The sequence below is a fragment of the Phytophthora ramorum genome (assembly GCF_020800215.1).
Source record: "Phytophthora ramorum isolate Pr-102 chromosome Unknown Phyram_PR-102_s0005, whole genome shotgun sequence".
NCBI classification, from domain to species: Eukaryota; Oomycota; class Peronosporomycetes; order Peronosporales; family Peronosporaceae; genus Phytophthora; species Phytophthora ramorum.
In genome coordinates, this window is record NW_027150651.1 from 2,100,952 (window position 1) to 2,117,041 (window position 16,090).

Sequence of the window (16,090 nt, forward strand, 5' to 3'; positions counted from 1 at the left end):
GAAAGAGTGACGAAATCGAGATGGCTACATTAAAATGAATTGTTGCGGCCGCACCTGTGCCACTGCTGGTGGTGATCTATGCCTCCTCGTACATGCCGCAGTCCGCGATGACGACGGGAAGCGTGGGTTTGTCGCCCTTGTCCGTCTCCAAGTCCTCGAGTTGCTTCACCAGCTCGAAGCCCTCCACGACCTTGCCGAACACCACGTGCTTGCCGTCTAGGTGCGGCGTGGCCACTGTCGTGATGAAGAACTGCGACCCGTTCGTGCCCGGGCCGGCGTTGGCCATGGACAACAGACCGGGCTCCGTGTGCTTGAGCCGGAAGTTCTCGTCCGGGAACTTGTCGCCATAAATGCTCTCGCCGCCCGTGCCGTCCCCGCGCGTGAAGTCTCCGCCCTGGATCATGAAGTTCTTGATCACGCGGTGGAACGAGCTGCCCTTGTAGTGCAGCGGCTGGCCCGTCGAGCAGTTGCCCTTCTCGCCCGTACACAGCGCACGGAAGTTCTCGGCCGTCTTCGGGCAAATGTCCTTGTACAGCTGCATTACGACCCTGCCGGCGTCCTCCTCGCCAATCTTAATGTCGAAGAATACCTTCGGGTTGTTGGGGTCCAGCTCCGGCTCGGTCTCCACAGTCGACTTGTCGTCGTACATTGACACCTTGCCGAACAGACCGCCGAACACAGCCTTCTCTTTCTGGCGTGCATCCTTCATCTTCTTCTTGAGCACCTCGAGCTCGCGACGCACCTCGCGGTTGGCCGGGTCCTGCTTGCCAGCAGCCAGCAGGTCCTCCTTCGCGCGCTCCAGGTCGTTCGTGTGCATGCGGCCCACGCCACGGCGGTATAGCGCCTTAACATTCGTAGGCTCGTTGTTCAGCGCCTTGGTAGCAACGGACACTGCCTCCGCGTAGTCGTTCACCTTGAGGAACGCCATAGCAGCGTTCAAGAAGCACGTGGTCTGCAACTGCTTCATGGCCTTCTTGTCCTCGTCAGCGACATCGTACATGTCCTCCATGTACGAGGCAGCCTGGTTGTAGGTGGCCGCGGCGGCGTCAAACTGCTTGGCCTTGAACTGCTCCGTCCCCTTCGCTTTGAGCTTGGTCGCCTCGGCGATCTTCTCCTCGGCGTCCATCTCCCACATCTCCTTGGCCTTGGGGCTGAAGCCCAGCAGCTCTACGTCGAACTTGAGCGTGGCATTGGCCGGGATCTTGGGCGGGCTGCCGCTGGCCCCGTACGCGTACTCGGGCATACACGTCAGCACGGCTTTCTGCAGGCACAAAGCGTCAAACCGTCAGCAAACCAGCCACACTGCATTGCTGCAATTACACGCACCTCGCCAACTTTCATCGAGGCGAAGGCCAGGTCCCACGCCTTGATCACGTTGCCCTTGCCCAGCACGAACTTAAACTCGGAGTCGCGGTCGCGCGAACTGTCAAACTTAGAGCCGTCCAGCAGCGTACCGGTGTAGTGGGCTAGCAAAAGGTGCACATGATCCACGTTAGAGAGTCGCTGCATTGCAGCCAATTGGTCTGTGAATTGCACGTACCGCGGATCTCATCGCCGGCGGGCGGGAGCTCGCCCGAGCCTTCCACGTACGTCTCCTTAAGTACGCCGCCGTCTCCTGACAGGTCCACAGGCTCCTTCTTGGTAGCGTCGGCCATGGTTTCAGTCTCTAAACTGGAAAGGATAGCAAAAGAGGTCAGGGCGACGCAGCGGCTACTGCGCGGCACGGCGACTTACTTGGCTGCTGGCTGTTTACTTTGTGAGCGGGGAAGATCTGGCGGCGGAAAATCAGGTTTTACGAGTTTTGGACAGATTTTCTCATACAGGGTATATGATCTGGAAGATATAAAATGTTAGAAAGGTATTTTCAGCTACATTCAAGCCTAGCACTGTAATCACTTATATCCAACTATTCGTTATGACAGTTATCACTTATCTCAGTCGAAGCTCGTCGTGATTGGCTCGAATGTTCTGGAAAAGTATCCATTTGCTGACGATGAGCAACAACATGGCTGCAACGCGCACAGCGCAGAGCTTCTCTGCGTCAGCGCAGCAGGTTGTTCTTGGCCGCGGCCGCCGCGAGCGCCATCTTGCACTCCTCGCGGACTCGGGCGATCTGCGCTCGGTAGAAGGCGCGCTCCTTGTCGTGTCTGCGCTGCATGCGTTCGCGGCCGAGCGGGGCGACCTCCAGCCGCGTCGCCACCTCTCGATCCATCTCGCGAGTCAGCTCCTCCACTACCAGCTCCTGCAAGTGGCACGCGTAGCCCTGCTTGGTCTTTTCTAGTAGCTCCATGGTCAGACTCAGACGCGTCGCTTCCGAGAGTCCGCGACTCTGCAGCTCGTGTCGAATCCCTGCGAGCGAGTCCCGAAAACTTTCCTCCGCTTTCTGTTGGTGAAGTCCATTCAAGTATCATGGTTAGTGGCGCAATCGGCTGCATTTCATATGGTCTCAGATAGCTCGCACCTCCACTTTGGAGACTTGCTGCCGTTCCCAGTCGACATAGTCGCCCAGGGACCGTTGTGACTGTGTATCACGGTGAACAGCTCGAGTCGGGGGAGGCTGGATCTTTGGTGGCTCCTGCTGCTGGAACAAAGCCAATTGAACGATTGGTGCAGAAGATGATCCTGGAACGTCAACAACTACTGGTGACTGCTGCAAGAGCTCGAGCATTTCACCTGTCTCGGCATCAAACACGTCGTCCATTGCAACAGCAACAACTTCATGAAGCAGGGACGTAGCGTCTCTTATTTTTATCGCGAGCAGATATGTGTATGCGAATAACTTCTTCAGCCGACCTTCGACAGCAACCGACACAACAACGAATGCCCGGTGTCTGCCTGAGGTTGTCTAGCTACGGGTAAAACTCGGAGCAACGAGCAGGCACTAACCGATTTAAGCGGTAGAAGGCACCATGAAGGCCGATGAGAAGGAGGCCGAGAACATCCGCGTGGCCGTGCGATGCCGGCCCATGAACGAGCGAGAAAATCGTGAGCAAGCAGTCTCGTGCTTTACATGTCAGCCGAATGGTACGGCCGTGCTTACAAACATGGATAACCCGGCTGAGAAGCACGAGTTCGGCTTCGATTTCGTTTACGGGTGCGACTCGGAACAAGAGTCTGTATTTCAAGACATTGGTATGCCCCTGCTGGATCGAGCTTTCGGAGGCTACAACGGCACCATCTTTGCGTACGGACAGACTGGTAGTGGTAAGTCTTTCAGCATGACAGGTGTTACCGGCGGGACAGCGAGCCTAGAAGGTCTCATTCCACGAGTAAATCGCGCCATCTTTGAGCGAGTGGCCACAGAACGCGTCGAAAACCCCAACAAGCGCTTCCTCGTCGAGTGTTCATTCTTTGAGATTTACAACGAAATTATCTACGACTTGTTGGACTCCAGTGGGAATGGCAAGAAGAACAAAGGTGGCTTGGAGATTAAGGAGCACTCAGTGCTGGGAATCTACGTGAAAGATTTACAAGAGCGTGTTGTGGAAACGCGGGAAGAGATAGTAGAGCTCATGGCAATTGGTGCACAGTCTCGAACTGTCGGCTACACGCAGATGAACGCTGAAAGCTCACGTTCGCACTCCATTTTCACGATCAAGATTCACCAAAAGGATGCCGATGACGAAACTAAGAGCCTGTTTGCGAAGATCAATCTGGTTGATCTTGCCGGTTCTGAACGCGCTGCGTCTACTGGGGCACAAGGTGATCGACTTCGTGAAGGCGCCAACATCAACAAATCACTCAGTGCCCTAGGCAACGTCATCAATGCTCTCGTCGAGGCCTCCCGTGCCAGTAAAAAGGTGTTTATTCCTTACCGAAACTCCAAGCTCACGCGTGTGCTGCAGGAATCACTTGGTGGTAATAGTCTCTGCTCAATGCTTGCAACGCTATCACCAGCCAGCATTAATTTTTCAGAGACGCTAAGTACCCTCAAGTACGCTAGTCGTGCTAAGAGTATCAAGGTGAATGCCAAGAAAAATGAGGCATCGTCACAAATTTCACAGCTCAATGAAGAGATTGCGGCACTCAAGCAAAAACTTCAGGACCAAATGGAGGCTACGATGGGGCTCGATCCCAAAGAAAAGGATGATATCGTAATGAAATACGAGAAGCAGATTCAAGAGATGGATCGCGTGAGACTACAGACTTGGGAGGACAAGGCTAAACTGTCGAAACAGCATGAAATGGAGCGCAAAAAGCTTGCTAGAGAGCGTGCACTAGCTGATCAACGTATCCGTGAAGAGCGTACCAAGAAATGGCGGCTTCTGGAGGAAAAGGGCGACTTAGAGCTCATGATGCGTGCGCTTCGTGATCTTGACGGCAACAATACGGCTGCGACCGATGTTGTTGCTGCTTCTGTGGCGGTTCAGTGGCTCGAGATGGCCCAGAAAGTTAAGTCGATGGAAGGCGAAGCGAAAGACTTGCGCACACTCATTCAGGTATTCCGTGATTCACTCCAAAAAGACGTAGAGCTTTGGTCTCGGCGATGTGGTCTTAGCCAAGAGGCCAGCAGTGCCTCCAAATCGACGATGAACCTTTTGCCCCAGCGGCGTGAAGATTCAGTAGCTACGTCAGCGGCTCACATGACCGCAAGCCAAATGGGCAGTAAGTTGCAGAATATTGGAGACGAAAGTGACAAGCTGTTGAAGCTGGAAGGGCAACTCGTGAGTGATCGCAGTGCGCTCATCAACACAATGACTCGCGAGCTATTACGTTTAAAGGCAAGGCATGCACAGCTCAAAGCGGAGCAGGCTGCTGCATCAGCTGTCACGGCCGGAAAGGTGGCATCAAACGCTGCGCAGGCAGCAAAAGCTGCAAAGGAAGAAGAACAACTTCTAGAAGAGCGAGAGCGTGGCTTATCCATTACGTTAGCTCTAGTACGGACTCAGCGTTCGACGCTGGTTCAGTCCATCAAGAGCGATCGCGAGCGAATCTTCGAATTCGCCACCGTTACGAAGCACTTCGTAAGTTTTGCGGACCAGCACATCGTTCTGTTACAAGATGCTACCACTAAAACACCTGAGGTCGCTCAGCAGCTTACTCGCTGGGAGGAAGCTAGAACCAAGCTGTTAGCTGTCTCGAAAGCCTGGGAGGAAACGTGGAAAGCCAAGGCCACCTCCCAAAATGACAGCAGCTCTGCAGATTATATTGGAGACGGCGAAATAGCTGCACTTGGTCTGGAGTCACGATTACTACCAGATGAATGTCTCTCAGCCTCATCAAAAACGCAAGACGCGAAGTATACTAGACTAAACGGTGCTCAGTGCTGGACCCCCGACGCACAGGATACCACACCGTCGCTAGTGATCGATTTCGAGCTTCCCCGCATTTTTGACTCGGTATCTGTACGTGGTGGTACATTACAACCAAATGGGAGTTCGACCTCTTCAGCGGAGTCACGTGCAGCATCACAATCAGTAGGTGGTAGTGCCCCAGCCGCGGATCCTGTGGCTTCAACCTTTGTATTACCGAACACCGCTGACCTCCAGGTGATAACAGCTCGGTACAAGCTTGATCAAGTGGCTGGGACGAACGAATTGACTTATGAGCTGCTAAGTCATGCTATGTCCTGGCAAGACTTGTTGAAGACGGATGTGATCCCCGCAAAGCTGTTCGCACGGCCACCTGTGCGATTCTTGCATGATGTGATTTCGGCGGTCATGCGAAATACAGGCTTCGCAATCGACGCGATAACAGAAACACAGCGTGACTACGCGCAACTCGCCACCAAAACGGAACGTGGAGAGTATTTGTCTGCTGTGCTAGACTATGTGCAGGCTTGGTATCAACGTCAGCAACAAAATGTTGAGAATGCTCCGAGTGTGATCATCGCAGCTACGACCTCGAACATTTTAGCAGGCAAGGAGCCCACAGACACACTCCAGTTCTTAGGGTATTTTGTGCTCGCAGCGATAGACCATGCAGTGAAGCACCCACGTGTAGTCCAAGAGCAGAGTGCCGCGAGTAGCACTCCGGCAACCGAGACCGAAACTGAAGCCGAACCTGAAACTAATGCAGATACTCCACAAGATGGCTGGGTGACGCGCCTTCGAGTCGCTACAAGCTTCACAGGCAATGCTGACGACTGGCGTGTCCTAGGCGAGTTCGATGCTAACACGGATGCTGAAGGTACGATCTCCATTGCGCTAGCAGGCGATTCTAAGGCGGATGGAAGCAGAGCAGGTCGCTTTCTCCAGCTTACATGTGCCAAATGGCATCACCGCGCTGCATTGCAGTGCGAGGTTTTCGGCCGGGAGGCACACGAGAGTAGCTCCCTCGCACAGAATATTCAGGCGCTAGCATCCAAGGCTCAGGCGTTGCTTGAACAACTTCGGCACACTGCGGTACTTGTGCTGGAGGAAGCTCGTGCTCTGTATGAACGTGCTAAGGTTGCAGAAAGTGAAAAACATGCTCAGTTAGCAAGCTATGGAGAGGAGCTGGCAAAGTTGAGAGCTGCGAGCGCTGCTTGGGAGAAGAAGGAGCGTGAGATGCAAGAGCAGCATGCGCATCTTTCGGCTCAGGTAGAAACTGCAAACCAGCGCACCGATCGTGAGAAGTCTCGCGGGGATAGCCTTCATTGCGAGTTAACACAGGCCACTACTCAGTCTGACGATTTTAAACGCCGTGGAGACACGCTGCAAACGCAGCTCAGCGAGAAAGAGCATCAACTACAAACGCTATCCCTGCAGGCCGGAGAACAAAAGCGTGCTCATGAGGCATTGCAGCAGACAAAACAGCAGCTCGAGGAGTTAGCTACCAACTTGCGAGCACAGTTGACAAACAACAAGGAACAGCAAGATGCGACTCAACAAGAAGGACAGTCACGGTTAGCAGAACTGAATGGAGAACTCATGTCCGCTCGCGTGCAGCTGGATGAGCAGCGCCGTGCTCTAGAAGCAGCAGAGCTACAAAGCAAGGAGCAAGAAGCATTTGGACAGCAGCAGTATTCACTCCTTCAGCAAACACGAGCTGCACTTATGGAGAATGAAGCCGAGGCAGATGCAACACTGAAAGCTAAAGCGGCGGAGGGTGAAGCTGCACTTAGAGCTCTTCACGACGAACATGATCGCATGAAGCAAGAGCTCGAACGCGCATTGGCGGCCGAGACTTTACTCAAATTGGCTGCAGGCAGATTGGAAGCGCAGTGCAGCACTGCTGGAGCTGAGCTCGACAGTTGGAGACGACGAGCCGAGGCAGCAGAGGCCGAAGTACAGGCTCAACCCCAGTCGACTGCAGCAGATGGATCGAACAGTGCTAGGACAAACAATGGTGAATCGGAATCGGCAGTTCGGGAGAATGAAAGGCTGCTGTTGGAGGCACAGACGAACGAGCTTCGACGTCTAGCCGATCTGGAGAAGATGGAGGCTAAGGTGCTGACATTAGAACAAGAGCTTGCTACCAGCGAGGAAAAGGCACGGCAAGCAGAGCAGGCGCTGCTTGAGTCTGCCAAGCGTGTGAAAGAGCTCGAAGAGGCAGAGGAAGAACTACAGCTCCAGTTGCAGGTTGTGACTGAAGAACGTGACTCTGCACGGCAGAAGGAAGAGCAGCTTTTCGCCGAGACCAACGAAAAGGACCAAGAAATCGAGCGTATTCGCGATGGCTACGGTAAGGACTGGAGGTTGTTACGTAGTTCGCAATATGTAGTTCTTGCTGCTGACGGTTGTACATATTGGCACTGTTTTGTGAATTAGTGTGGGTTACAGATCGGATGAACTCGAAAGAAGACGAACTCAGTGAGCTACAGGAGCAATTGGAACGCTATCAGTCGCTGATAGAGATGACGGGTGCCAAAGGTGGAGGCAGCGAGACCTCAGTTCCCACAAAACACAAGGACGACAAGCTGGGTGCTGAAATTACTCAGCTATACGTGTTAGCCATCGGTGAGGGTCTGATCGAGCGACACTATTTAAAATATGCTAACAAACAATCTTTTGGCGCAGGAGCGGCGGATGCAGCAACAGGAAATGAAGCAATGATAGCAAAACTCGCGGAATGGATTCAATTGGCGAAAACGCCTTCGCAGACGGAAGTACAGCCCCAGCTACAACCATCTACTGACACGAACAAACTTGATGACAAAGGTGCAAAAATCTCAGCCTCTGATATTAATACCGTTGAAGTTACTAAGTCAGAAGCAGAGCCACAAGGTGTGCCAAATGACAATGTCCCTAGTGGAGCCGACAACGACGAAGCAGACTACGACGATGATTTCGACGAGACGGATGACACGGACGAAGCGCGCAAAACCCGGCGAAAAACCACCGTCGTAAACGCTAACCAGCATTAACAAAAGAAAAACTTCTTCTTGCTCTTATTCTGGCTAATACTAAAATTGTCCCTTTCGCCTCAGCTCCTGACGCAAGGGGTGCACCATGTCCTTACCCACTGCTAAGATCGATGCCTCACAAGCACACTCAGGGCCCGACCTTCCCTGCCCAGCATTATCTAAGTAACGAGGAGATACCCTATTTCGCCAAATACACACGGAGCCGGCCAACCTTGTGAATGCTGCCACTCCAGCTAGTGCTGCGACCTGAACGAGCTGAAAGCGCTTGGCCAACTCCTCCCCGCGCCCTCGTTAAGCGCCGAAACTCCACTTCGTCGCCAACACGCCGTGCAAACCCACGCTTCAGCAGGTCGCCCCTTGTGTTGTGCCCCGTACAACATCTGTATAGGTCTCCACCAACACCTAAAACAGCTTCCCGTCGTCGGTCTCGACACCTGGTAATTCACCATGACGCATGGATGACTATCGGCTCAAGCGTGTTGGACCTGCCGCGAGTCTGTATTAACCTTTTCGAGGCTGCTGTTTCGACGGCGGCAAGCATTGCCCAAACAGTTATCGACACAGCGTCAACGGTGCTGCTAAGGTGGTGGAGTGGAGACAAAGAGGATGATTCAAGTACGTTGGAGACCGTCGAGCGCCAGACTAAAGACGTGCAGGATCTTGACGACATCGTGGAGGAGAACAATCGGCTCAAGCGTATGCTGGAGTTTGCTATGACTTCCCACGTCATCATGAATGAGGCTACCAGCATGCTGGAAGATAACGCGGACTTCTGGATGAAGCGAGCAGAGGACATTGTGGTTGCCAAAGTGCAGGAGGCAGAGGCAGAGCGAAATGCACTCGCACTTCAATTCGAGGGGCTTCAGGAACAGCTCGGCGAGAAGGAACAGGAGATTGAGCGTCTGCGTGACGGCTTTGGTACGGACTCCCTGCTGGTTTTCGGCTAGACAAGACTTTTTTTGAGACGATGCTGAAGTGCTGTCTGCGTTCTTGCTACAGTGTGGTCGACAGAGAGCCTAAACGCCAAGGAAGACGAGATTTGCGAGTTGCACGAGCAACTGGAACGCTACGAAGCGCTACTGAAGGTGCTGCAAGCGAAGGTTTTGTAAAAATGCATTATGAATCAAAATTACTACCGACATACATGCACCGGGTGATCCACTGACTGTTCATTCCTCCCACCCGAGCTGATTTGCTGCAACACTGTCACCATCGCCATCAATTTCTTGGCAGTTGTAGATAGCGTACAGCAGTTTCTCGCGCAGTACAGCCTCACTCGAGTATGCAGGGAGTTCGATTGAGAAAAAACAAGTGTGGGCCACTGGCATGTAGGCATCGACGCTGCGACCTGCACGCTGTTGGTTGAATGACTGCAGCTTGAAACGCTGGGGAAACTCGTCTGCGCTAGCTGGAAGGCGTGAGCGGCCCCATACAAACCGTAGGAAGGCACTTCGCTCCTCATGTGAGAAATCTCGCAGCGCTCGCCAAAACCATACAATGTGGCCATCCGTTGGTGAGCAGCTGGAGTATTCCGTGCACTTCTCCAGCAATTCCACGTCCACTTCTGGGGACCCGCACACCATTAGCTCCAGCTCAGCACCAGAAAAGCATGCAAGTAGTTTGGCAGGTACAATCTTGGCGATTCCACGGAAGATTGCCTGCGCTTGCTCATCGCTTTCATGCAGTCGAGCCTGCTCAACGAGATCAGCGTACTCACAGCGTGAGCTAAATGTCACAGGCAAACTTGCACCCCCAGGTTTGAGCTCTACAATGCGATTATCTGCCCCTAGGGTCGTAAAAGTTTCCATGACGATATCCTCAAACATTTCCTCTGTTACTCCGTAGCGGTCGATTGTTCGCATCTTGGACATCGAGTTCACCAGCATCGAGTCCACAGCTGCTAAGTCGTCCAGACCCAGACGCTCACCAGCGAGTTTCTTCCAGATTAACGGCGCCATATTCAGCGCAAGATATTGTTTGCTGCGAATGGATGCACCCATAAGTTTACCGAGGAACTCGAGCATCTGGAGGGCAGTAAAAGATTGGGCACCTGGGTTTAACAACCATTTCTCGCGTCCAACACCAACGTTGTGCTGCGAGTTTGGAGTAGGCAGCATTAATGGCAACTGCGTACTTTGCAACTCCTCGCAGTATTGCGCAAAGGTCTCGCGGTACGGACCACCGGCATCTTGCGCATTTTCCCCAAGAAAAGTCACGTGATAGAACGCGTCCTCCCGCCGAAAATGGGTTCCATCAAGCGTTTGCAATTGACGGAACGCTTGCGAGAAGAGCGTGTGCCGACCTTCCACATCCGCTTTCCCAGTTGCGCGGAACCGCATAGCCTTTGGCCGGTTTAGCGTCAATTCAAACGGTACCCCAGGTTCGTTTGTACGTCCTAGTGCATTGTCCCAGACTGTGCGCTTTACGACGCTCAAGATCCGATGCCGCTGCTCCATTACGAGTCGACTAAGTAGGAATCGCTTGTCCAAGGTGCTGATGTCAGGATCGCCGAGACTGGGAGGGTGAAACGCAACAAACGGCAGGATCCGATGAATTGCAGCGTTGAACTCTTGCAATACTTTGAACCGCTTTGAAAGACGACCATGGGAATCAACGAGCGATTTGGCTGGCGCGGAGCTGTCTAAAGCTCGCGACAAGATGGTGGGTTTCGACTCGGCTCTTTCACTCTTCAAATCATCGCCCCCTGAATTTACGACTTCCATCAACGCAGGCCAACGCACCAATTCGTTTTCCTGTGGTGCGATTTCGCTCCAAGATCCATGCAGCAGCTGAGTTACGTTAAGGTTCTTGCTTTGCCCCTTTTTGTTAATGTACTTGATGAGCTGCTGATCATGACGAGGCAACAAGTTGCGAGGACAGTCACTGAAACGCACTGAAGGTGACTGGAAACGCCGACGACCAACTGTCTCCGCGGAATAATGTGGAATCACGTAGAATTTATACCCCCAAAAAGAGTCACGCTTTTTCGTAGCGTCACCGCTAGATCCAAACGAAAAAAACGGTGATGCATTGATACTATCGCCGGTACGTCTGCGCGCAACAGCAGGTGGAGAGCAGTGCTCATTCCAGCAGACTCCTTGGAGCATCTGCATCGCAACTGACCTTTTCTTTTCATCGACACTGTCATCGCATAAAACCAAAGTGCCCTGCTGTCTGTTTCCACTTGCATCATCAACAATGCTACCCTCGCCTTCGTTTAATTTCCACCATCCGACAAGACGAGGCGTAAAATCTTGAACCTTGTGGCGGTAGACAACCCGATCCCAGTGGTGTTCATCGTGGTCATACACTTCAAAATATGCATCATCCTCCTCACAGCTTGAGGCTTGGAAGATCGTCAGAATGTCTTGGCCCTCAAGAGAAGGCTCAAACTTGAACGGTCGTTGTCCAAAATTCCAGGCCAAACCTTGCGCACCTTCAGGGCCAAGACTCGCTGAAGGATAGAAGCTTCTTCCAGCAAAAGTGAATAGAGCACCAGCTGTTGCACTTGACTGCGACGGCTTCTTCACAGCGATGACCTCGTCGACCAAACCATCAAACTCTTGGTCCTTGCTATTGCTCAACAGGGTTGTAGACTCCTCGGTACCCGGACTTGCGCTGCCTAAGCTCTCACCACCGCTTGAAGAGAAATACTCCGCAACAAGCGCGCCATTTACGTAAAATGTTTGGTTGCCGGTTGCAAGATTAATGGCACAGCCGATTACATCACCACTGCGGCAGAAAGTATCGTTCGTGAAGGAGCTACCCCCGATTGACCGGCGAGGGCTGCTGCATCCAATTGGTTCGGCCCTGGTGAATGGCGCAAGGACTTGAGAAGAGGACGAAAAATTGGCCACCTTCTTTCCGAGGTCGATACCAAACGAATTACGCTCTTCTCCGATCATGGCCGACCGATTACTGACATTCACACCATCCAAAATCCATCCGACGCACATCTTGCCATTAGATAGTGCGTGTGCTTCGTAGTACACTGTAGCATTTGCCTTTGTATCGTCGCCACCTGCGAAGGGTAATAATTTCACGCAGCAATTCAAGCGAACAGTGGAGATCTCCCTACTAGTTCGATTCGTTGTAATCCATTTTCGTATGTGTAGAGGTATTGCGGGACCAGGGCGCAACCATCTCCGCGGTGATCGCGGAGAAGATAGATATCTCATGAATGGTGACAGAGGCTTCGTGCATCCATAAGTAGGTGTTCCTGAACGACTGTTGCTTCTGGGCACCACTACAACACTGTCCAAACCTCGGAAATGACTGCGAAGCTGCTCAACTCGAAACGCAACATCCCAGATCCGAATATCGTAGAGATGACCGTGGAATCCGATGCATTGCACCAGCGTGTTCATTTGACCATCAGGCCACGCGACATCGTGGGAAGTATTTCCAAAAACCAAGGATGGATTCGAACCCAAAGCTGATCTGTCGTGCTCCGAAAATCGAGCAGAATAGATTATGTCGCCATTCTTGACAACATATACCTTTGAGCCAGAAAACACCAAAGCTAAGTGAATCCACTGACCGAAGACAAGATTACCAGTTCTGCCGCTCTCTGAAGCAGTACACTCATCACACGGACGCTTTCCCACGACTGACTCCTTTTCATCCACTCTTTGAAAGTCGAGCGCGCATTGACCAAGTCCATTACTTAGTAAAACAACTCTGCCGTCTGTGCTATCGATGCGAAATACTTCCATGCAACCGACTGCATCAGACTGCTTTGCCATCAACTCTTGCACATGCCCGGAGATGCATGCCCAGAACTCTATAGAAAAATCACTTTTGGAGAGAACACGCTCATTCTCTTCCAACACCTGAAGGTCCAACTGCGACGACCCGTTTAGTTCCAAGCTACCAACAAATTCCGGGATTGTACTCAGATCAAGATTTGCAGGTCCTTGTGGCGTAGTTGGCACAAACTCATACGAAAATTTACTTCCTCGTATGATAAATGGCGTGTTTTGATACTTGGTATTCTCCAAGTTTTGCACATCGTAGCGGCCATTGAAATCATACCGGTACACACTTTCGAAGCCATTTTGTTGCCACCGGACGCGTACACCTTTTCCACTGTGGCCTCCCCAAGCAGTTATCTCTTGCACAATACCGATGCCCCCACCACCTCCATCCTCGTCACTGTATTCCCAATCCAGCGATCTCACGACCAAATCTCCAACAGACAAAGAATGATTAGATATCTTTAAGGTCTCGGCTGCAAACAACTGAGGAGCTTCTTTCTCGTCAACCTCGCCATTGATTCCCGAAAGCACCACAGAAGGTTCGTCACCGTCGTTAGGTGGCGTGGTAGACTGGTTTGTGTAAAAGAAACGGAGCTCATCGTTTTTCGGCAACTTAGTTCTCTTATCAAATCGGATCTCCAACGCTACTGCACCGTTGATATCAATATGCTCACGCGTAGGTTTAGAAAGCGTTATTGAAGACACCAATGGGTGGCGGCTTTCTCGCGAGACGATTGCAGGTGAAATGTTTTCTCGGAAATCCAACATCATACCAACTGCATCAACAATCTTGCGGTACCAGTTTGGCACTACACGTTGAGGAATGAGTGCGACAGGAGAAAACGGGAGTGAATTAAACTCAATCCGGTTTTCGGAGTTCGAATGTGAAACCACCAGTCGGATATCGCTCTCTTGGTTTAGTGAAGGTCGAAGGGTTTCCCACGGAACCAAAGCACCGGATCCTGTTGGCCCCGCGATTAGAGCCGCCACAATGCTATTTTTCCGGAAAACGAGTGTTTGCCGTAGGACATCAACTTGGATAGTCACTGTGTCTCCCTCACAAATTCGACTTTTGTAGCCAGGAATTTCGACGAGTTTGTGACCATCACTGTTGCTAGGATGAGAACTGAACGATACTCTTCCGTCGTTCTCCCATTTTACAAATAACACTGGGTCTCTTGTGGTCACCCCTAGTGTTCCATCAACGAGTCCGATAGTCACTGCCGACACGAGTCTGTTGAATACCAACTGGAACTGGTAGCTTCCGGAAGGTGATATACATGTACTTTGATCACTGACGAAGCTGCTAACACCTTCCTCACCGGATTCATACGGTAAGTAAACGTGCGCACTCAGTGTGTCGGTGCTCATAAGTCCATCAAAGCAGTGACTGTCTATCGATAGATCCACCGCAACAGCACACTGCACCAGTGTTTGCAGGTACGGAGACTTCAATTCTACACGGTCTTCGGCCTGATACTTTGCGCGCATTTTTACATTCATCAAGTCACGCACTTGCTCGACAAGGATGGCTGGTATTGTATGAAAAGCAGAACTTTGTGCCATGTTACCAAGCACTTGAAGCACACAAGTTTTAATGCATTGGGGCGAGTCGTCGAGGCTTTTCATCAGCGTCTGCAGAGCCTCAGCCGAGTACAGCGTTTTAAATGCTGTCGCGCTTGCTTGAAAGTCAGCATCAGGAATTGAGGTCACCGTTTCTAAAATCCAGGAAGCCATAGAAAGTAGCTGAACCACTGTCTCGGAGTTGCTTGACTCCTTGCTTTCCACCGGTGGCATCATTTCGTCCTCCATAAATATTCCGATGGCGTAAAATTTGAACCCCCAGTCATTATTACTTGAGTCAGAGTGGAAATATACTTCGAACGAGTCCGAGTCGACATAGAGCGGAGGGCGATCGCCACTTCCTGGCCAGTTTTCAGTGTCTGCACGCCCACCAATTTGATCGGGCCCTATTGTTTCCGTTCGGTTTGAGCCGGACTTGTAAATCCGCAACCAGTCACATCCCACTTCACTTTTGCAACGTCGATCAAAAATGAGTTTAATTTTCGTGGCTCCAGGAATTGAGATATCCCAGTACTGGTCCAAATTATCCTGGTATGGATGCGTGCTCTCTAATACCCGCACAGCACCACGACCTTTAGGAAGCAATCTCGGACCAGTGTTGAGAATCTTGAGGCTCTGAATTATGATTTCCGAAAGAACCGAGTCGCTAGCTCCACCTAGCACCATATGCTTTAATCGCTTGCGTAGTGCAAGCAACACACTAGATTGGCTATCATATGCTGCGCCAGAGTTTGACTTTGAGAACAAGTGTGACAGGAGTAGTAGGATGTCCTCCGCGTTCCCGAAATCACTAAGTGGTACCGGTGTTCGTGCTGGATCACAAGAAAGAAAAGTAAGAACAGCATCTCGCGCTGCCTTTGTCGTCATAGCACGATGCGAATCATACGCCAAGCTTTGAATCCGATCTGTTTGCCCTTTGAACTCGTCGAAAGCAAACGGCGAACATAAACCTGTCAGAGATTTTTCCTCGTCATTGCTCTCATCCATTTCTAATACGGAATGCTTACTCTCCAAAGTGAGGTCGTCCACGCCCAACGTCAGTAAATCCTCCCCGTAAACACATGATAAAAAGGAAGTCACGTGCACTATCTCGTCTGTTCGTTGCCATACCCAGCCGGAATTTCCATCTCCAAGCTGACTGACATTTTCAGAGCTCACTTTTAACCAACCATCTGGGTGGATTTCAGCGATAAATTCCGTTCCAGTATCAAGTCCAACCAATACACTCGATTCGCGATCCATATCATCATATATCTTTGCCCCATCTTCATCAATGACGCGGAAATGTTGCACTTTTCTAGACGCTGTGCTACCCCATTCAGTCAATCCAGGTGCCACCTTTGAGCAACAGACTGAAAGTAAATGACGAATTGGATCTCTCGTTTGCTTTTGCTTGCATGACATATCATCATCGGCAAACTCCTCAAACTCGCTCTTGAGCGGAACGCGTTGATGATTTACC

General features: G+C 51.6%; 4 protein-coding genes across 4 annotated transcripts; 2 read left to right on the forward strand and 2 right to left on the reverse strand.

Moving 5' to 3' along the window:
* Positions 1–76: 76 nt before the first annotated feature.
* On the reverse strand, positions 77–2,701 carry KRP23_6371 (41 kDa peptidyl-prolyl cis-trans isomerase; the record flags this gene model as incomplete). The annotated part of the gene is made up of 6 exons (XM_067891556.1): positions 77–1,261; positions 1,327–1,466; positions 1,541–1,671; positions 1,735–1,833; positions 2,094–2,383; positions 2,462–2,701. 6 exons carry the CDS (start codon positions 2,699–2,701, stop codon positions 77–79), a joined length of 2,085 nt encoding a protein of 694 aa, XP_067745900.1.
* A 208-nt stretch (positions 2,702–2,909) lies between these two features.
* Positions 2,910–8,287, forward strand: KRP23_6372 (Kinesin-like protein KIF1B; the record flags this gene model as incomplete). The annotated part of the gene is made up of 4 exons (XM_067891557.1): positions 2,910–3,094; positions 3,395–7,605; positions 7,692–7,880; positions 7,941–8,287. 4 exons carry the CDS (start codon positions 2,910–2,912, stop codon positions 8,285–8,287), a joined length of 4,932 nt encoding a protein of 1,643 aa, XP_067745901.1.
* Positions 8,288–8,745: 458 nt separating this feature from the next.
* Positions 8,746–9,396, forward strand: KRP23_6373 (uncharacterized protein; the record flags this gene model as incomplete). The annotated part of the gene is made up of 2 exons (XM_067891558.1): positions 8,746–9,205; positions 9,287–9,396. 2 exons carry the CDS (start codon positions 8,746–8,748, stop codon positions 9,394–9,396), a joined length of 570 nt encoding a protein of 189 aa, XP_067745902.1.
* A 60-nt stretch (positions 9,397–9,456) lies between these two features.
* On the reverse strand, positions 9,457–10,743 carry KRP23_6374 (putative E3 ubiquitin-protein ligase HERC1; the record flags this gene model as incomplete). The annotated part of the gene is made up of 1 exon (XM_067891559.1): positions 9,457–10,743. One exon carries the CDS (start codon positions 10,741–10,743, stop codon positions 9,457–9,459), a length of 1,287 nt encoding a protein of 428 aa, XP_067745903.1.
* Between the last annotated feature and the right edge of the window lie 5,347 nt (positions 10,744–16,090).